The sequence below is a fragment of the Topomyia yanbarensis genome, chromosome 1 (assembly GCF_030247195.1).
Source record: "Topomyia yanbarensis strain Yona2022 chromosome 1, ASM3024719v1, whole genome shotgun sequence".
NCBI classification, from domain to species: domain Eukaryota; kingdom Metazoa; phylum Arthropoda; class Insecta; order Diptera; family Culicidae; genus Topomyia; species Topomyia yanbarensis.
Window position 1 is genome coordinate 28,803,381 of NC_080670.1, and position 22,420 is coordinate 28,825,800.

At 39.3% G+C, this 22,420-nt stretch overlaps 2 protein-coding genes across 4 annotated transcripts in view; both read left to right on the top strand.

Moving 5' to 3' along the window:
* The window catches only part of LOC131677187 (serine-rich adhesin for platelets), a 945,885-nt gene that overhangs the window by 36,411 nt on the left and 887,054 nt on the right, over positions 1-22,420 (top strand). The window lies entirely within an intron of this gene.
* The window catches only part of LOC131677197 (stearoyl-CoA desaturase 5), a 45,030-nt gene that overhangs the window by 16,367 nt on the left and 6,243 nt on the right, over positions 1-22,420 (top strand). Inside the window, exon 2 of the mRNA XM_058956903.1 lies at positions 14,043-14,379. Coding sequence (XP_058812886.1) covers positions 14,043-14,379 — 337 coding nt within the window. The remainder of the gene's footprint in view (positions 1-14,042; positions 14,380-22,420) is intronic.

The following is a 22,420-nucleotide window of genomic DNA, read 5'->3' on the forward strand; positions in this document are numbered from 1 at the left end:
TAAAAAGGCGAACAGGTAGACTAGCCCCGTCCAAAAGATCAAAGTTTGGAAGAGCTGATTCGGCAAAAGGTTCGAATTGAGGCTGATGGAAAATAATTTTTTTTTCATATACTCCTTGATTTTTCCTGAACACAATTGCTTGTGAACCAGAATTTTCACTGGCAGAAGCAAAGGGTTCTTGAAGGAGCGAACCGCATACTTCGCAATTAAGGCCCCTGTTGGAGACTACACCATCAATCTCTACTTCTCGGACGGGTACATAGACAAGATACTTCTTCGTACACGGCCAAGTGGTATTTAGTTAAATCTCGCATATATCGATGATGTTAAATGGCTTATCTTTGCCCTCATTCAAGTTTGTTATGAATATATACTAAATTCGTGCCTGATACTTTTTGTATGTATCAGGCAACTAGCAGTTGGAAAATTTATTTATTTATTTATTTATTGTCGTCAAACAAGAGTAGACCGTTTTGTTACAACGATAAAATATAGTATACACTTAAAACATAAAATACTAATAACTAAACTAAACACTATCTGGTTTACATAGCACTACTTTAGGATGTTCTTTATAAGCGAATAGAATTGAAATATTTTTTTAATTTGCTTTTTGTCATTGTTAAGTCAATAGCTTCGCAGTGCTTGTTGTAAGTTGCCATCATCTGATTCAATGGTCCAAACTTGGCATAATTTGTACGATAATTGTTTGTTATAAATGTATTTCGGATTCGTAACTGCCGGGAAGGTATATAAAAATTAAGTTTAGATAGAAGTTCGACTGAATCAATACGACACGAAATTATATCGTTTAGAAATGAAACCATTGCATATTCTCGGCGCTCTTTTAGTGTTTGGATGTTAATGAGCATACAGCGAGCTTTATAAGATGGGAGAGGAAATCGTGTCCAACCTATTTTGCGAAGTGCAAACAATAAAAATTGCCTTTGTACTGATTCTATTCTTTCTTCGTGTGTGATTGAGAAAGGTGACCAAACTATGCTACAATATTCCAGTATTGACCTTACATACGAGATGTATAATGTTTTAATTGTATATGGATCATTAAAATTGTAACTAAAACGCTTTATAAATCCAAGCATGTTATTTGCTCTATTGATGATTGTGTTGTAATGGTCAATGAATGTTAATTTTGAATCTAGAATGACTCCCAAATCTTTAACTCTTTCGCACTTTTGTACCACTTGATTTCCTAGAGTGATTGAAATGTCAGGTGTATTTCGTTTCCTACTAAAAGTTATTGCATTACATTTTTTTACGTTTAGTTGCAGAAGGCTTTTGTTACACCAGAGGTAAAACATATGTATTTCTTCCTGTAATATCTTTATGTCTTGTTCGTTCCTAATTTCTAAAAAGAGCTTCATGTCGTCGGCATAGATAAGAACTTTTATGTTTTTGAGAATGTATGATATGTCGTTTACGAATAAAATGAACAAAAGAGGGCCTAGATGGGAGCCTTGAGGAACTCCTGATGTGACTTGAATGGGATTCGATTTCTTCCCTTTAAATCTAACTATTTGTTGACGGTTAGTTAAATATGATTCGAGCCATTTGAGAAGACCTGATTCAATTCCTAATTTTTTCAGTTTGAATAATAGCAAGGGTATGTCGATACGATCAAATGCCTTGCTAAAGTCCGTGTAAAGAGCTTCAGTGTAGTTTCCATTCTCCATTGCAATCAATGAGTAGTTAACGAATTCTAGTAAATTTGTATTAGTTGAACGTCCTTTGAAGAACCCATGCTGCATGTTAGTAATTCTGTTTTTGATTTGATTGAATAGTTTTTCGTTAACGATTGCTTCAAAGAGTTTAGGCATACATGACATAATGGCAATTCCACGGTAGTTACATATGTCAGATTTTTTGCCACTTTTAAAAATGGGTACCAGGTACGAGCTTTTCCATAAATTGGGGAAAATGCCAGATTCAAGCGACATGTTAAAAAGCCAAAACAGAGGAGCTGTGAGTTCCAACGCTAAGTTCTTCATAAATACGGGTGGGATCCCGTCAGGTCCAGAACCTTTGGAGGCATCTAGTTTGTTTAGAGCCTCCATAATATCTTGCACACTGACATGATTGACGCCAATGTCTGTGGTGAATTCTGGGAAGAAACCGAAATATTCGCGATCACGATCTTCTTCAGAAAATGTGGTATAGATGTCTTGAAAGAAGGTTGCGAAAAGATTGCAGATTTGTTCCGCGTTAACACCGACATTTTCTTTAAGATTCATTTTTGAAGGGAAGTTTTCCGATTTTAAATTATTTTTAACATGATTAAAGAAATTTTTTGGGCAAGATTTTATTTGAAGTTCGGTTTTTGAGTTATACTCTTCAAATGCTATTTTAATGGATAGGTTTAGTTGATCGCAAATGTCCAAATAGTTAAATAAGTTCCTTTCATTTCTGATTTTTTTATACTTTTTGTGGGCCTTTTGTTTACGATTTTTTAAATTTTTAATTTGCTCGTTATACCAAACTGGATATTTTGTGTTGCCTTGTCGCCTAATTTTTTTCAGTGGTACTTGTTCAACTATTATATCAAACAATTTTGTGTAAAAGACGTCTACTGAATTTTCGATACTTGTTTCATTTCTAAACAACGTTTGCCAATCTATACTGCTTAGTCTTTGTTTTATGTTGTCAAAATTTGCCAATTGAAATTGAAAGGCCTCTTCGTACTCGCAGTCATCGGGTCTTTTGTTATCATGTACAAATACAGAAAACTCTATTGCTGTATGAAACGCTTCATTTTTCCATAGTGGAGTTAATGATTCGGTGACACAGAAGTCTTCAAGAATGTTTGTGAATAATAAATCTAAATAACAGTTTTGCTGATTTCTAACATGATTAATTTGGTTAAGTCCTAAACTTGCAGTTTTGTCAAATATGGCCTGCAGAGTTTCGTTATCCCCAACGACTGGAAGTAGAATGCTTTCATTTTCAGTGTCTGGAAAGAAGTCAATGCTTCGTTGATTGAAGTCACCATAAATATGAACTTTTACCTCTGGGGGGAGCTTGGTTATAATGTCTTCGGCAATAAGAAAAAACTTTTCAAATGTATCTTTGCGGGCATTATTTGGGGGGAAGTACACAGAGGCAAATATATGTGTTTCACCTGCCAGATGGGTTTTAACCCACACATGCTCAAATTCTTTAAATTTCCTTGTAGTAATGATTTCTGCATTAAATTTTGATGTAATTTTGATGTATATGCTGGATTCTAGGATGATTATGAGCTTCATTGGTTTAGTTTTCGACAAAAATAAACTGAAAAAATAAATTCAGCTTGGATAAGGAAAAGTTTTTTCAAATAACTATTTTTCCTTTAAAGTGCCCAACTAGAATTTTTGACGGAACGTAGGGAACATAATTACCTATCTTGTAACAAAATTTCATCCAAATCAAAGATGGGATTTTTTTGTAAATCGACTTTAAATTCTTAAAATCGATTTTTTTCAGTGTAGAAGTCGATGAAGAATTTTTTCTTTATTTTTATTCAAAAATTTGACTAATTTTGTGAAAATCACTCCTACAACATTTTTTGTAGGATTTGTCATTTTTAGACTATAGCCATTTGAAAAAGAAATTGGTAAAACTCTTTTCAAAAGACAGTATAGATCATTTTTGGAAAAACAAAGTGGCTTTTTGTCTCATGTACAGAAAATTTAATTAAAATTTGAGAGGGTGCTGCCAACTCTGAATACGATTTAGCGCGAAATTTGTCGCATAGAAAAAAGTTCACTACGACTTTTTAATATTATTAAACTGCGATGAAAGTATATCACTTTGTTCCTGTTAAAAATTCTAATTTTATAAAATTAAAAAGTATAAACCTTTTCAAGAGAGTGACTCCTGATATGTTTCCAGTTAAGTTGGCGTAAATTATTATTGTCAAACAGGCAGCTGCTTTAATAGTACAAACAAATTGACTGCCTCCAAGGCACGCAAACAACTGCATAGGACGATGGCTATTAAAAATAATACCCACCAATCACGTCATTCCACACCGCATCGTTGCCGCAGATAATTCGAGGCTCCCATTTCGATTGTTTACCCAGTGACGAATTTAGCCCCGAGTGATTGGTTTGCCTTTCTCCTCAACCAGATCCTTAAATTGCAATTCATCAACAACAACGAATGGAATCACCCAAAACCGTTCTTCTCAGGCATGCGTCATGATACCTGTACTGTACCGGGAACGTTGACAGTCAATGAAATAGCCTTCGAAGAGAGGGAGACGGAGCCCACGGTCGCCCAGATTGCACAGCGGTTCACTAGCTGCATCACAGTAGGCATAGCGTACCAGCCAGCAGCGCGCGCACCCCTTACTACCTCCGTCGTCGACGGCAAGAGAAAAAAAATGAAAGGATTCGACTGGATGTGTGTTCTTGAGATGGTCTGTGGATGGGGATGGTTAATTAGGGCGCCGAATACTGCAGTAGTAGGCCATGGTCTACTGTAAGAAAGGCTCACTATGCGGTTCCATTTATGATTTTGGTGTGTAATTAAAACTAGTGATTATGCAGTTTGATCCTCTCGAATTTAATTGAGATTAGGCTAGTTTCTGGTAAAATTTTGGCTCAAATGCAACAAACTATTTACATGCAACTTTTCTTCTTAGGGAGAAATATAAAAAAAATATTTCTAGTGGTTTTGAGCAGAATTGCTATAAAGTAGGTAACGTTAATTGGCATACCAGTTTTAGTACAGGCCGCTAGATGGTATCATCTAAAAAGCATAAGTGGATGTTTTGTTCGACATTGTTAGTATGAAGTTCTACCCGAATCATTTGAAGATCCGAATTTCAAGGTAATGGTTTTTGATAGCAAATAAGTTCATGGATGCCATTGCACACAATCAGTGCTGTACCAAACCCAATGTTTTTTCCCGGTTAAAAAGGGGTTTTTAAAGAAACCTCGTTTTAAAATTGTCAGTCGAACCTTTTCCCGATTTTTAAACGTCAATATCTGCAACGGTATAACGAATGTAAAATTAGATGCTTGCGCTATCTGATTAAAAATAGGAACTCTTCAAGAGTGCCTTAAAACCGCAATTGTTACTAGGGATGCTAGTAACGGTTTTTGTTAAAGAAGTAATTATCTGCACCATACTATTCGACCGAGCGATCTAGCGTTGTTAGCACGGCCCCTTGTCGTGAAATGAACTGCGATACACGTATAAGGTCCAGAAAATTCGTCAGTTTGCTTTTGACACCGTAGCAGCTGCAGCATTATTGCAGTTACCCGTCAACCGCACGTCGCTCGTTGGTTAGCCATCAGAGCCGTCAATATGGGGGATAGGACACCTGAGAGACTCAAGCAAATACGTGAAATTAGAAAGAAGCGCCGCGTACCCGTTTGAATAATTCGTCACTTGCCTGCCAAATGAGCAACATCATGGCTGTAACGTCCGGACGGTATAATGAGCGATTACATACCGTCAACCAGTATTTGGACTACGTCTTCTTCAGTGTTCATATCAGGGACCAGTAGATGCGTCAAGCTGACCGTTTTTTGAGTACGGGCAATGTAAAGAAAAGCTATGAATATCCGTTACCTTGATCTCGATTGAGGTGATCGTTTGAACATTTCCAAGCTCTCAGCTACATCCAATTTCCAGAGATTGGAAATTCGTCGTTGAATTTTTATATTTTTAGTAATTAGGTCGTGTTTCCTGAAAATGAAAAACCTAAGGTAGCAGAACGCGCCTTTAAAAAAAACACGATCCAACTACTGAAGATTGGAAATTCACAAACAATCCCCTTCGTCTATACTCAATAGATATTAAAGTAACGGGTATTCATGGCTTTTCAAAACGTTGTCTATACGAAAAAACGGTCAGTTTCACACATCTAAGTAACCTACCTACCGATCCCCTTCTACCAGTTTTCTTTATAAAAACAGTAGCAATGGATTTTTTTCTTTGGACTGATATAAACACTTTTGATGGTGAAATGCAACTGCCTTTTCATTATTATTATAGTGGAATGAAATGGAAGACATCTGTCTTAAGAGAGTTAATTGTGACATTTCACTAAGTCGCTCAGAAGGTTTTTACTTAAAATAATGTATATGATAACATACTTCTGTAGGTATTTCTAAAGCACGGGCGGACTCCAGTAGGCTTGTGCTTACTTAAACCCACCGTTTGGAGATTTTGGTGGGTGCGGAGAATGAGTTACGTTAGAGCAATGGGCAATAGAACGCCCTGAATGATTTTTATCACAGGTTTGCGAGCATTAGTATTTTATACCGATCAAATTCTTTTGGGTATATTCCGCAGCATGACATTTTATATAGGAGTTTCAAAGTGGAATTGAAACGGAAACAATCAGATCTCCAGAAAAGCGTTTTAATTTATTATTTCGCTATGTTTCGAACATTGATTATAGTATATGCTGCCGTTTTTTTGTTGCTTCGAATCACATTTAGAACTGTGTTTTGAATAAAGAGTATTCAGCACACTAGACTCAGATTCGATCGACTAGGGAAAATAATTTCGAGTTAAGTAATGACCGAATTACCCAACGGGAAAACAAATCGAAATGATGAGTTAAACGAACGCAATCGTGAAAAAAATTCCCGCCGGATGCAGGAATCAAACCTGCAACCCTTGAGACTCCAGCTTAATGCACAAACCCTTATGCTATCCCTGGACTATGATGACGTCCCATGAAGATGGGACACATGTTTATCGCATTGCCGACAGTGATTGTACAACCTCCGTTTCCATCTAAAACATTTGATCTATGCTATATTTCTCCGTAGTGGAGAACAATTTAGATAAAAACTATTTTTTCTCCATTAAGGAGAAAATCTTTGGGCATGAAGAGCACATAATCTGTAACTAAATTAATTATGCAATTTGCGTTTCAATTGCGTCTCGTCAGAACCCGACACTAGCTTAGTGACAAGATTTTTACCTAAATTGTTCTCCACTAAGGAGAAATACAGGAGAGTGCATCTTGCATTGGTTTGCTAAGCCAAACCAAATGTTTCGATTTCATTAGTTCTCATCAGCTTAAAATGAGCTCCTTTTCTTGCGAGACATCACGCTTGACTATGGGTTTGCAACGTCTGTCACTAAGTTAGTGTTGGATTCTGATGAGACAAAGTCGAAACGCGAATTCCATCACTAATTTTCATTTAATCTATTCAATTTTTCCGTTAGGTAAACATCATAAATTCGACATAACGAATAAGCCCATGTTTCCACCGAGTAAAAATGATTTAAGAAAAAACTTGGTTAAAACCCAGAAAGAAAAACACGGGTAGATGGAAATTTATCCCAGCGATACACACATTGAAAATTTGATACTACAACCCACAGTTGATTCAGTCTAACTAGGTTTTTTTAACTTGTTCTCATTCTGAAATTTAATCTTTTGAATAGACAATTAAATTGAATTCAAGTCAAAGAAATACAATTCGTAAATGGAATGACCCTTTCCAATACTCGTGGGAACGGTGATGTTTCATCAATTAAAATTGTTTTTGTTTTTCTAGTCGACAGGTTTCATTGAATTTCGAAAGGTTAGTAAACATAAAAACTCACCGAAAAAGAAACCATAATTAAGCATACTTTACCCTGTATTTTGTCACTCACTAGCGACAGTCTTCGGTAATCGAAATCGTAACAATATTCGAATCGTCGCAGAACAAGAAAAAAACGCCATCGACTGCCGAAAAGGGCATCGTACCTGTGTCCTTACAACAGAATCAATTGTTGTTTTCTGTCGTTTTTCGCTGCTTCTTTACGCCAAGCTGAGGTATTATTTCGCGGAAGTGCAGTTTTGGAACCTGCAGAACTTCTAGTTGATGGTCGATTTAAATGCATGTAGGTAGTAAAATATTGGATTTATGTTTCGAACATAAAGCTGTCTCATACAATCACGATTGGGGTTGTATTATTTTGTTTTATGAAAAGACCTACAGATTTTTCAATCATTCTCACAGAAGCAGATTTGGTAGAAGTTGGCTTTAAATGTTTCGTGTTCCACTCGTCAGTAACTGACACCAAATTGCTGTCAGTTAGACGCTATGTCCAAATCAACACAAAACTGACGCCAATTTGGTGTTTGTTTGGACATATCATCTAACTGACAGCAAGTTGGTGTCAATTACTGACGAGTGAAATACTATAGGAAAAAATAAAGGTTTCATGATTTTTCCAAAAGTATTTGAAATACGCATACAAAACCAATTTGCAGCTCGCCCACGCCAAAAGCAAGTGACTGGTACCCAGACATCACTCGGTACCAGCCAGTTTCTTAAGGCGTTCACACATGTTTTGTGAACTGTGTGAATTTTGTGTCTAACTGGTGCCAATGCTGTGTTAGTTTGGATATATTGTCTAACTCGCAGCAAGTTGGTGTCCAGTTACTGACGAGTGGAACACGAAAGATGCAAATCCAACTTTTCCTATTCTATATATTAAATTGCTTTCAACTGATTCGAGTAAGTCACAAGGAGACTTACGTTCAAGTCAACAATACTCCCCACGCTAAACGCTCTTTTCTTCCCGTTGTCTTCGGCAGACCTACAGACTTGCGGAGACTAAAACAGTAAAACTAGCAACGAAGAATATGAACTGACATCGCGGAAGATCCCATAAGTTTTGCATGAGCCTTCCGCTATACTTCCCCTCGTGAAACCCTCATGGCTGCACCTTTTAACAGTCCGTTTGGCAGCATTTTTTGACACTTCGCCACTCTATGCATAAAGCGTCTGTAGGCAGACCTGTTAGTCGGAAGTATCGGAAGCCTTTTAGTTCATGAAACAGCATCGATTAGTGCATTGATAGTCGATCGCATTAAAGAATTCAATTTTTTATGAACCTGTCGACGACCAGCAAACAACTTTTATCTTACACAAAAAAATGTCCAGCAATAAGATTCAGATTGCGCAGTTCATCCGCTTACATTCACAAAACACCTCTCCGAGATGGGTTTTGATGATTACCTTGGACTGCTTCGAGGGTCAAACCACAAAAACGGTTGGTGGATTTCGAACTCGTATTTAAAAATTGTAGCGAAATATCGACTGTTGGTAGAGTTTTTTTGTCGTTGCCGTAGTTCGGGTACCACCTCCGAACTAACTGAAGCCCCGATTATTAGCGAGTCCATTATGCAATGCGAAATCGGATCCATTCGCGCCGCGCGTTGATGGCTTTTGGGCTGCAGGGCGTGAAGCCAAAAACAAACGCCGACAATATATTAATAATAATCACTAGCTGGTGTTTTTTTTGTTTCCTAACCTGTGCTTTTGGCATTGACAGCTAATCAGAAATGCCATTTATTTTTCTTTGGTTCAGACGAGAAAAAGTTTGGTTGGTAAAAAATGGGTTATCTCAACGCTTCGGCGCATGCAACAATGAAAGATACTGGTAAAAAGTTAATTGATATATGTTTACATCATCGTGACTGGATAGATGGTGACTGTTTTAGTTGGCAAGTAATTTGAACGTCACGTCACAGCTATATAAAACAACAACCTCCTGATAAATATCCAATGTGATGGGTTTTGTTCTGTGCTCTATCCGCATTTCATTTATTTCGTTTATTTTTCTACTATTAACAAAAAGTTATCGATTATTTATCAGCTTATTAAACGGAGCTGATTGGTGAATTCAAAAATTTAAACGATTGGCGACTAGAGACTTCAACTTAAATTTCTGATCAAAACCTTTAGGACTTCTTTTTTGATCGTATGGTTACCACGAGCGACCAAAAACTGATCAAGCTATAACTAAGCCTGGCTGACTAACAAATACATAGTGCGACTTACATAACTGCTTTGGTGGTACCACGCAGTTTCGGTTTTCCAAAAACTCGAAACCGAACAGAGCGAACGCTTGCCTTTAATATCGCTGCTAAGATCAAATTTATACGCGTGGTATATTTAATAATACCCACTGATGTATTGGTGAGCAGGCATGCGTCCGTTGATCTTTTCCGGTTTCATAGACATACTTATCTAATCGAAAAATTTACATTTTTATTGCATTTTCGAATGACTAAACCAAAACCGACTGCCGACTTTTGGTTGGATCTCTGAGCAGGATTACGAGAGCGTTCCCAAAATCATCCGCTCTCGGACACACGTTAAATCAATGGATAAACACGCTATGAAGTTATGGAACGTTAATGGTGAAAGACAAAGATTTTCCAATGGCAATCGGAGGAATTCAAAAAATACCGAGATAATCTGTCACTTCGTAGAGTTTTTACTCTATAGCGAACAAGTCAATGAGATCAAAACAAAAACAATCGCCAAAACGTTGTTTACTCGCACAGATGGAAATCGAATTGGTGTGTAATTTTGCGCACGGGCTAATGGTGCATGGCTGAAAAGCCTAGATGCGAATTATACATTCTGTGCTGCACCACCACTTGTGAAAACGTTGTAACATCGCCAACACTATATCAGGGCGACAACGGGTCTTGTAAAGCTCGCAATTGAAGTGAATCCAATTACATTAATAAATACTGTGACACACTAATTTAACAGCTACAAAAAGAAACTTCAGAATTCCCATAGAGAGCTGTAGTTTTCAATCAAAATCTCAATCTGAGTGTTCCTTGGTCTCCAGGATCAAGGATCCTTGAAGAAGAAACGATCCTTGGTCTCTAGGATCAAGAACCGATCCTTGGTCTCCAGGATCAAGAAACAATTCTTGGTCTCCAGGAGAAAGGAAGGATCCTTGGTGTCTAAGATCCAGGAAGGATCCTTGGTCTCCCGGATCAAGGAAGGATTCTTGGTCTCCAGGATCAAGGAGGATCCTTGGTTTCCAGGATCAACGTAGGATCCTTGGTCTCCAGAATCAAGACACGATCATTGGTCTCCAGGATCAAGGAAGAATCCTTAGTCTCCAGGATCAAGGAGGGTCCCTTGGTTTCCAGGATCCAGGAAGGATCATTGGTCTCAAGATCACGGAAGGATCCTTGGTCTCAGGAGCAAGGTAAAATCCTTGGTCTTCTGGATCAAGAAGGATCCTTGGTCTTCTGGATCAAGGAAAGATCCATGGTCTCCAGGATCATTGGTCTGCAGGATCAAGGAAGGATCCTTGGTCTATAGGATCAAGAAAGGGTCTTTGGTCTCCAGCATCAAGGAAGGATCATTGGTCTATAGGATCAAGGAGGAACTTTAGTTTCCAGGATCAATGAAGGATACTTGGTCTTCAGGATCAACGTAGGATCCTTGGCCTTCATTATCAAGAAAGGATCCTTAGTCTCCAGGATCAAGGAAGCATCCTTGGTCTCGAGGATCAACGAAGGATTCTTGGTCTCCAGGATCAAGCAAGGATCCTTGGTCTCCAGGACCAAGGAAGGATCCTTGATCTCAGGATCAAGGAAAGATCCTTGGTCTCAGGATCAAGGAGAGATCCTTGGTCTGAGAATGAAGGAAGGATCCTTGGTCTTCTGGACCGAAGAAGGATCCTTGTTCTCCAGGACCAAGCAAGGATCCTTGGTCTCCAGGATCAAGAAGGATATTTGGTCTCCAGGATCAAGGAAAGATCATTGGTCTCCAAGGGCACCAAAGGATCCTTGGGGTCCAGGGTCGAGGAGGATTCTTGGTCTCTAGAAGCCAGGAAGGATCCTTAGCCTCCAGAATCAACGGTCCTTGGTCTCCAGAATCAAGAATCTTTGGTCTCCAGTGTTTACCGTAATGTAACTCAGTTTTTTCAAGATGTGTGAAACGTAGGATTAAAATGTGATAAGCTAGAGTAGGAGCAACGGTCAATTCAAAGTGGGCGGTCGGTAAAGAAGAGGTGTGGATCAGATCGCAGCTTTTGGATGACAAATGCAATGGTTTGGCACGGAAAATGTAACGGAAATAGAGTGAGAGTGAGAGAGATAGTGAGCGGGAGTTGGCTAGGAGGCTAGGATAAGAGAAGGCTATGGGATAGTTGGATTTGGACAGTAGAGAGTGCCAGACGTTGTCGTGGTGCCATCGCTACGGCCCTCGCGAAATAAGTTTAGCTGAAATAAACGCCATTGACGGGAAAGTTACCCCTGCTGCGTTCATTTCCAAATTGGGTCGCCGTGTTTCTCAAAAAGGTAACGGCTCAACGTAAAGTACCCCGTCGCAGGACACGATTAGAACGTGCATTCCGGCACTTTCGCCTGCTAAACGTAAAGGACGACAATGTCTGCGCGCCCAGATGTAGAACCACTCGTTTCTCGTGGTCCCGGATCCAGAAAATCGAAATTACCATGGCACTCTCGGCCTTGAATCCCACAAAACATAGCTCGACCTTCCAGCCTGCCGCACGTGTCATTCATGCTCATCGTCGCTCGCTGCCTGCCGCCATCGCAATCTGTCACGCCATCATCACCACCGCACCCGAACCGGAATAGATTTGTATGTAAGGTAGGAAGTGTTTTCTTTAGGACTGCCACACATCCGAAAGCTCCCCTACTTCCACAACGCCCTGGGACTCGGAACTAAAGAGGCCTTGAGTGCCCACTCCAGGACTCCCATACCAGGAGTCGGAGCTTAGTCAAGCTCCCATCTGGGACTTTGCACATTCCGAGGCGAAAGCCATATACCAGGATCAAGCAAGGATCCTTGGTTTCTAGAGTCGCTAGGTTCCTTGGTCTTCCGGATCGAAGAAGGAACCTTGGTTTCCAGGATCAAGGAAGGATCCTTAGTCTCCAGGATCAAGGAAGGATCGTTGGTCTCCAGCATCAAGGAAAGATTCACCAGGATAAAGGATTCTTTAGTTCCAGGAATAAGGATTCTCCAGTTCCAAGAGCAAAGATTCATGAATTCTAAAATCAAAGATCCTTAAGGTCTAATCGGTTTCGGTAGTTCTGGGATTTCTGAATTTCTCGCGAAATAGAATCCGTAAGCCTGAAAACCATCGACAAATTGAAGCTCTAGTGTTGGAAGGCGTACTGTGCTGTGTTAATGTTGTAGTGTCGTTGTTCAACAGAGACACAGTTGAATACTTTGAGTGAAGTAAGACCTGTTCAATCTGTATCCATTGAACGCAATCAGCTAGACACTGTCTGTTTTCACCTACTCAGGAATAATCACTGTATTCATACGATCCACAGGGGTGTTTAATAAGCTTTTTACAATGATCTAGAAGAATCAATCGCAAAAAACCGTCATAATGTTGAGCAATTCCTGATAGATGAGGAGAAGAGCCCGTCCTTTATCCACCAGGAAATGTTAGTAACAGGAAGGTGGCATTTTCACTATCCCTACCCTAATCGTTGCAATCGTGTAATTACTCAGGCATCCATTAGAAACAGCAAGCACTGGAAATGCTGGACGGACGTCGAGGCTACAAACATTACAGTAATAAAGATCTCTGCTGATAACACTGAATTAGAAATAAAAATGATTACTTTCGTATGTTGGACACAGAATGAAAAATTGAGGTCGATTATTACCCATCATAGCTGTATAAATTATATCTATCTTGACAGGTTCTGCTTAATTTAAAAAAGAGGTATCTAAAGCTGTTTTTATGTTTCCGTTGCAAACTCTTCGGTTGATCCTGGAAAGTGGATGCCACCGTTTCAAGCACCTTCTGAGCATAAGCATGTTAAATGTTTCTGAAAATATTCAGAAAAATGTGTCTACGTCTAATCTGCCTATTATCGGACCACACTTGAGCAGGAATATTGACAATAAACGGCATCTTGAAAATATTGATTCTATAGAATAAAAATGAGGCTGACGTATTGAATCAGTCTTGTCAATAATTTTATTGACAATAACCGTATCTGGTAGTTAAGAACATTTCTCATTCAAATTTTTTGCAAACAATAGACTTCCAGGCAGCGAATTGAATAAAACCAGAACCTTTTCGTAAGATCCGGTTCACGCCATTCTTCTGCCGCCAAAAAAAAAATCAAAAATAAAACATAAACCTTGTTCGCCAACCATTAAAAGTAAGCAGTCAACTATGTATGTGTACGACGAGACACCGCACTGATTCACCGATGATGACTGATGATATTTTTCTCTCTCTCTCTTTCTCATTTCCTCTCCTCTCCCCCCGAGCAGGTTTCTTCGTCGGCGGTTGTGCCGGTTTCGGCGTTACAGCCGGAGTGCACCGGTTGTGGTGTCACCGGGCGTACAAAGCTAAGCTACCGCTTCGGATCATTCTGGCGATCTGCTACTCGATCGCCGGCCAGAACACGATCTACGACTGGGTGCGGGATCATCGCATCCACCACAAGTACTCGGAAACGAACGGCGATCCACATAACTCGAACCGGGGCTTCCTATACGCCCACGTTGGTTGGCTGATGCTGCGCAAGCACCCGGAGTGCATCAAGAAAGGCCGTCTGATCGATATGAGTGACATTACCAGTGATCCGGTGGTGCGGTTTCATCACAAGTGAGTATCAAATCGGGCGTCGGGGGCTGGGGTGGGACCAATGAAAAAAAAAACACCATCTGATTTGGTCGAATTGTGTAGAAGAATTGCGAACAAGTTGCTGAGATTTCTAGTAGTTTTAGCGTTGAGAGAAATTATCACGTTCATGGTTGAATGAGTTATGCTACCAAGCCGAACAACACCGAGGCTCGATAGAACAATGTCAACCAACGTCAGCCGAGTGCGGCTGCCCATGACAGTGGCAGTGGAACTGGACAGTGCAATTAGCGTAAGCCAGCTAAACTGTTCGGAAATGAACCGTCGCCTTTGTTGGCAAGGTTCCCCCAAAAACGAATGAGTGGTTATACAATCAGCTACCAAGCGTCGTCGAGAAAGGGTTCCGAATCAACCGAACATTGTTTCAGATTTTAGCTATTACATAACCGGTTCCGAAGGCCGGCAAATTCTCAGCTCAGTTACCATGCGCAGACACCATTAAGTAAGACTGCTGGGGGATAAAACTTTCATCTTTCTATTGCCACCAATTTGCATTCAAGGCTCGTAAAATTACCATAAACGGGTGATCTCTGCGTAGTCTGAGGGAGCGGTACGGATGTGCTGCAGTAGAATAAAAGGCAGGGCAGTGACATAACACCTTTGATATTTGTAAAGTTATAGGAGAAGTGGGTAAAGTACTACTCAGGTAACATACGCCGTAAGGCGGTGTGCTTTTTTGCAGCTACGGACTAGGATTGGGAAAAATCCTATCGTTCATGAGCCTATTTTACTCGACCAATTTGAAACCGTTGGTTAGAGCAGCGTCGGCCGTTTTTGTACAATGCATTAGCTCAAATGGAAGGGTGAAAATGCGGTCGAATACAAGTATATCGCCATTTTTATGCCGGTTTCATTATCAGATTTCATTTAAGAAACGAAGCAAAGAAATTAGACTTTTCAGTAACAAAATAATGCGGGGCTCGTAAGGCCAATAGCATTCACTGCAGATTGTGATATATTCAAGAACTTAATTGCCGGTCCGCTTGACTTGACGATTCTTTATTTGTGTGTTCCCTCACCTTGACATAACCTCTTTCATCTCACAGACATAACAGATATAACACTCCGTCTTTCAGATGTCACAGACATAATGGATATCACCACATCTCCCCTTTTATTAAGATATAGTATTTAATTAATCATTGTACCGGTTTGGTTTCCTTACGATTCGTTGAGATCTACCACGTTGAACAGAATCTTGAATGTCGCTGGGTAGTGCTTGCTGGGATGCTTCCGATGTCAGGGATTGTCGGGTTGTTTCACCGTGTAATTTCTTCGGTTCTATGGTATCGTACTGAATCGAGTCTTCAGTACAACCTACTATGTATGAAATATGTAATTGAAATGTGTAAAAAAAGTTGAATATTAATTCTAATAATATACTTCTTCCAGGAACGCTTGTTTCATGGATAACTTTCTTTAGGTGACTGGAGTTCCTATCGTAAGTCCATCCGGTTTCCTGGTTACGAACAGTTACTCTAGCACCCTGTTTTGCTTCCACTGTCATAACTGCCGAACCGAATGTGGGAGTGAGTTTGTTGCCCGGAAGAACATTCTTCGCCTTGTCTCCTATTTCAATACATGAAGGCTTCGCGTTACACCGTTCGTCTTCCCTTTCTTTTGCTCTCTCTTTCGCAATTTGATCCCGGTCTCTATAGTCGGTCAATGGTACTGCTGAGCTTATATCTTGCAAAGATGGTATTTTCGTCGGAATATTCCTACCAAACATGAGTTCGCTTGGCGTCTTGCCTGTAGTGGAGTGAGGAGTTGAATAGTACATCTACAAGTAAGTGAGCATATCGTTTTTCCAGTCCCGTTTTAATGCCTGACTGATTTTTAATCTTTTGACAAGTGAGCGATTCTGACCTTCCACTAAACCGTTTTCCTGCGGCCAGTAAGGTGTCGTCTTGTTGAGATGTATGCCTCGCCGCGTACAGTATTCTTCAAACTCTGTGCTTATAAATTGGCGGCCATTATCCAGAGTGATGGTTTGAGGATAACCGAGTCTGACAAAAATTCGCTCCCAACGGTCGACCGTTTCACTTGCCGTAATCTTTCTGAGAATTTCAAGCTCTTTATAACGGCTGAAGTAATCGACAATCACGAGAAGGTAATCTCCTGACGGTAAAGGTCCCAAAAAGTCGATGGCTACATCTGTCCACGGTATATCTGGCAATTTCCTTCTCTCCATAGGTTCTGGGCGATCTGGCTGGCTTACCAGTCCTGTACATGAATCTACGGTGCGAGCTACATCCTCATCCATTCCTGGCCACCAACATGTGTATTTCAATCGTTGCTGCATTGTAGTACGACCAGAATGTCCCAACTACAACATCCGTTGTCTAAGATCCCGCGGTATTAACAGTCTCGAACCTCTGACTACTATATCTCCCACTTTACCAAGTTCATTTCGAAATGCCTGATATGGCTTGATTACATCAGATGTATAGTTCCACACTCCTCGATTCAGACACTCCCGCAGTTCAACAAGCTCGGGGTCACCGGTTGAAACCGTTTCTAGTTCATTCAAATCGACGGCTGCCAATTCCAAAACATTCCGAATGTAAACGTCTGAGTTCGGATCAAATGCTTCTGATTCCGATGACTGCGAAAGGCGTGACGCCATGTTGGATTTACCCTTACGATACACTACTTCGTAACTGAATGATTGGAGTCTTAACACCCAGCGTTCAATACGCAGGCAGGGCGATGAATCTGGAGAGAATATTGCTTCTAGCGGCCTCTGGTCAGTTTCGAGTTCAAAACGTATACCAATTAGGTATATTCCAAAGCTTTCGACTGCCCAAACTAAAGCCAACGCCTCTTTCTCGGTTTGAGCATTACGTCTTTCGGTGTCAGTTAGACTTTTGCTGGCGTAAGACACAACTCTCGGTTCTCCTTCGTAAAACTGGAGAAGAACTGCTCCCAACCCAACCGGGGAAGCATCAGCCACAACTTGCGTTTTCAGTTTGGGATCAAAATGAGACTAGCTGTCGACTTGTCCAATTCTGTTTTATAAGATGATCAAATGCTGCCTGTTCTTGGACACCCCATTTAAATACTGCATTGTTCTTGGTAAGCTCCACCCCGGTGGCACGATGATAGTTTCCTGAAACCTCCGTTTGTTGTTGTGGTGGCGTTGTTTTCAACAAATTATTAAGCTACATTCATACTGTTCCTACGTATGGCGCACATGCGTACTGAGATATTAAAATCTACTAAAAGGTTTACAATGTTATTCGAATAAATTGCATTTGTTTCGACACATAGACTGAAATAAGAAACGAGTGGAAATATCGATTGAAGAGGCAGTATGTGATAAGCCTACACTAACGTTGTGGGTGATAGGAATCTTCAGGGGTATGGAGTACTTTCCAATCTGTAGCTATATTAGTGTGATTAACGATTTTGTTTTTATCCACCTATAATTAATGTGGAGGGAAATAGTTGACCCTAATAATCCGAATTATTTTTGTAATTGAACCTGAAGGAGTACTTTATGACTCCGGCTTTAGTTTTATAGGAGCACAGAGCATTTCAACAACATTATAAATAGGATATGGAATTTAATTCCATTGTTTCAATTAGACATGAAACTCTACATAGGATATTGACACTACAATGTTATCTAACATTGGAAAAGCTTTTTCGCATAAGCAATCTAATCTAGCATCTTCAAGATAAATAAAGATTAGGAAACTGAGTGTATGCGGATGTCCTCAAGGTGTTATTATTTCATCCATGCGATCTCGTCGAGGATGGTTCGTAGAGGAAATGTAATGATCCTGCAACTAGTCACATATATCAAAATATTTAAAATACCACAACCACTGAACGAAACATTTTAGAAAAAAATTAATTCGCCTATTACAGAAATACTAAGAACGCTGTTAATAGAACACGATCTAATGAAAATGTAAGCTTATGCCAATAGTGACATTTGACAGTAGTTACAACAGTAGTCCATTATTATAATGAAATTGCATATGCTTGCTGAGAATTATGAAAAGTCGATCAATTTTTCCGAAAGTATTATTTAAACTATAAATTTAATAGAGATCACGGATATACACTTACTACATTAAAATGCTCAGTAGGTGTTTGTGAAATCATTTCTTTAGAGGAAGTTTCGTCAACAGACCTTCCATGCTTGCATTTTCGTTAGCAATAGCTCTACAGACTTAAAATGTTTGCCGCATGTTGGGAACCCAACTTATTTGGATCCCTATGAAGGAAACTACATTCTTTGGATTGTTTTTTTTTTTTCTTATTTTGTTTATCGAGGGTATAACCTTAAGGCCATTTCAGGTTAGAGAAATTTCTTTTGGAAAAATCTCTAACCCTACGTGCGAGGTTGGGCATCGAACTCAGGTGAGCTGCGTACAAGACAATCGATTTACCAATTACGCTATGCCCGTCCTTACCCTTTAGATTGTTGTTTGAGTCACAGCATCGTTAGTTGATCTGTAATTGCTAATCAATAAAAACTCACAGTTGTCGAAAACAATTCATAATTCCACGGTTGCCAAGAAGAATAGGTAGTAGCAATGTTTTTTTTTCAAATGAGATTAAAGAGTACAATTTAATAGTGTTCCAATGATCTAATAATTTCATCTGTCTTTGGATTATGCATTTTACGTACTTGAAAAGGTACCTTTGTAGTTTGACTTAGAAGTATAAAATAAATAGTGTGGAAAATATGTCATACAAAAATTGGTTCCAAATTATTTTGAACACATCTAGTTTTTCTATTTTAATAGCAGCGTTTTATCAAGTTAAAATAACCAAAATGTAAAAAAAATCAAGTAACGGTAGGACGAATGCGGATTATTTTCGGATTTCTTCTCAAATAATTAGCAAGTCAATGGGAACTATGACAAGCAAATGTTTGATTATGTTTCTCTATTTTGGGGTAAAAAGTAAAACTCTATCATCCTGACAGAGGAATTTTCCTAATAATGCCGTTGCTAAGCATTCGCTAATTATAAACGTAGTTTACACGGAGTGCCCCCAAGCAATCAATAGTTCATGTAAGAGAGGTGCTCTAGTTTCCCCTTTTAAGTATTTTTTCTAACCATATGATGCAATAATAGCCTTTCAAGCAATTTTCAGGTTCCCTTACAGCATAGGCTGCTTGAAAGTACTCTAAGTATTATCCGAACTTTTGGTTACTTAGATCCATCATTTGGTTGACTTGTTCATGATATTCTTCCATGCCCACTTTATTTAAAAACTGCCTTAACTAAGTTTATCTCAAATACATTTAATATACTGCAATAAGAACGAGTCAGTATCATGGTTTAGTTGAATGAACTTTGCCGTTTTCAAAAATTTTTCGATCACATTCAGTGTGATTATTATACATTTATTTTTGACACTGTCAAAATTTAAATGGAAAGGTCCAAAATGAGGAATTTCATTATGTTAAAAAATGTCATTTTCAAGTTAATTAGTGAAACATCCATTGACAGTTTCTTTCTAACCGGAGTAGCTTTTAAACAGACCCAGAGATAACAAATACATCTTTTTCGACGTAAACGAAAGGTCTCTACCTCTAGGAGCTTAAACTTGGTTTGTTTACTCTAATTCTACCATTTTGAATTTTTGACACAGAACATTAGAATGACAATAAACCGTTTTCTCTACAAATAGAAAAATGATATTCGTGATTTCGTTGTTTTACTGCAATCATTGCGAATCGAAATCGATTTCAAACGCCGAGAAAGATTTATTATCTGTTACTTGAGATTTTTTGCCCCTGTTGTTTGGGCATCGGTGCAAAAATCGAATCGTTGGTTAAATCAGGGTAGAAATATGCTTGCAATGGTTGTTTTTCAACAAGTTGTTAAGCTACCTGGAAAGCCAATACATTTCAAACACGAAACATATAAATAAAGTATTCACTAACTCTTCAAATGTCGTTGCTCTGCGATTTTATTACCAACTGCAATCATTTTATACGTTTATATGAAGTTAAACAATATTTAGTTATTATAATGACGGATAAAATAATTAATTATTTAGTAAATATTTATTACGCACAGAGACGACGTCGTACAAAAATAGATATGAACATAGCTCAACGCATTTTTTGACAGCCAATGGAACCAAAGAACCAAAATTTTTGGCTTCAAGACAAATGTATGTAGATGACAGCCGTGCCACCGAGGTGGTAAGCTCACGCAACGGGACGGAACTTGTGGCTAGATCTGGAATAAAAGCTCCAACGTAGTTGATCAAGCCCAAAAAGCTGCGTACTGCTTCGGAAGTTACTGGCGTTCTGAAATTTCTTATCGCTTGAACTTTGTCCTGCGAAGGAAACATTCCGTTTTTGTCGAAATGGTGACCAAGGAAATCAATTTCGGACAGTTTGAAACCACATTTCGACTGCTTCAAGAGAACACCGTATGAACGAAGTTTATCTAAAACGCTCTGAAGGGCAGTGTCGTGCTCAGATTCGGTCTTTCCTACTACGACGATATCATCAATGAAATTAAAAGAATTCCCACAATCTGATAGAATTTGCTCAACGACCTTTTGAAACATCTCCGGAGCGCATGAGATTCCAAATACGAGCCTTTTGTATCGGAACAAACCTTAGAAAAATAAATTATAATATAAGTTTATATTTTACAACCAATCGTTTGCATGGATAATATAATGATCACTTGATTTGTATTTACATCCTTATAAAGTACGTAAAGCACCTAACATTGTTATCATACAATCAAATTGGTCGAAACTTACCTTTGTGTGTAATAAAAGTCGTCAGTGGTTTGCTCTCATCGTCCAACTCAAGCTGGTGGAAAGCATCCTTGATATCCAATCGCGAAAAGAATAACGCGCCATTTAACTTCCAACGGATGTCTTCAATCGTGGGAAGAGGATGAGCCTCTCGAAGGATCGCCTTGTTGACTTGTCTCATATCGATGCACAATCGAATATCGCCACTGTCATTGACAACGACCACCATCGGCGAAACCCATCTACTGGGCTCTGAAACTCTTTCAACGATGTCCTTTGCAAGCAATTTTTCGTTCTAGCTTTTCGTCAACGCGTTCTAGTGTAGCAAACCCGATCAGAATGAAATAACAAGATTATGACAGAACACAATTTCTGTAACATATTGTGTTATAAATTAGGTCTCGTTAGTAGTTAAAATAACAGAAATTTATAACAAGTAACAATGCGAGATATAGTTTTGAAATATTTATGTTATGTGTTTCTGATCGGGAAGGGCAACCGTCGAAATTGTTGAGCAACAGGCTCCACTGATTTGTCAATTGGAACTGTTGATTGCTCCCAATAGTCTGCACACCGTTGCTAATCATCGCAATCCAGGTTTTATCGTCAATAATATTTGGTTGTACTCCTGAATCTATTTGCATCTCTATTAGTACTCCTCCAGCATTTGCCCATACCAACTCCTCCGAATCATACACTGATGATACAATTTCAACTAGCTCTACGGTGTCGACTTCAGATTCAGCATCAATTGCATGTAACCGTCGTGTGAAGTTGACTCTCTTATGTGCTGATTTACTGCTTGAGTTTCCAAGAAGAGCTAAATCTTCAATACGGGTTCTCTTTGATGGTAATTGGTCGTTCAATGACAGTGCAGCCCCTCTTGACCTGTTATCAGTGCGACTAAAGCGAACTACGCGAAAGTGTTCTAGCTTCCCACAGTTTCAGCATGTCTTGTTCCAAGCTGGACATTGCTGATCTAGACCGTGAGATCGGCCACAATATTTGCAACTGGCTCGAATGCTTTGCATAGTTTCACTCACTTTGGGCATCTGCTGCAAAATGCTCCGACCACTGATTTGATCGCTGGCCGAACGCGATGTTTCATGAGCATTCACTTGCTTGATTATTTCATCAATCTCCAAATTAGAATCCTGGAGAAGTTTTTCTCGCAATGACACTGGAACAAATTGCAGCATTTTGTCGATGACCGCAATTCCTAGGCTTTCCGATGCCGTCTTGCCAAAGTTACATTTGCTAG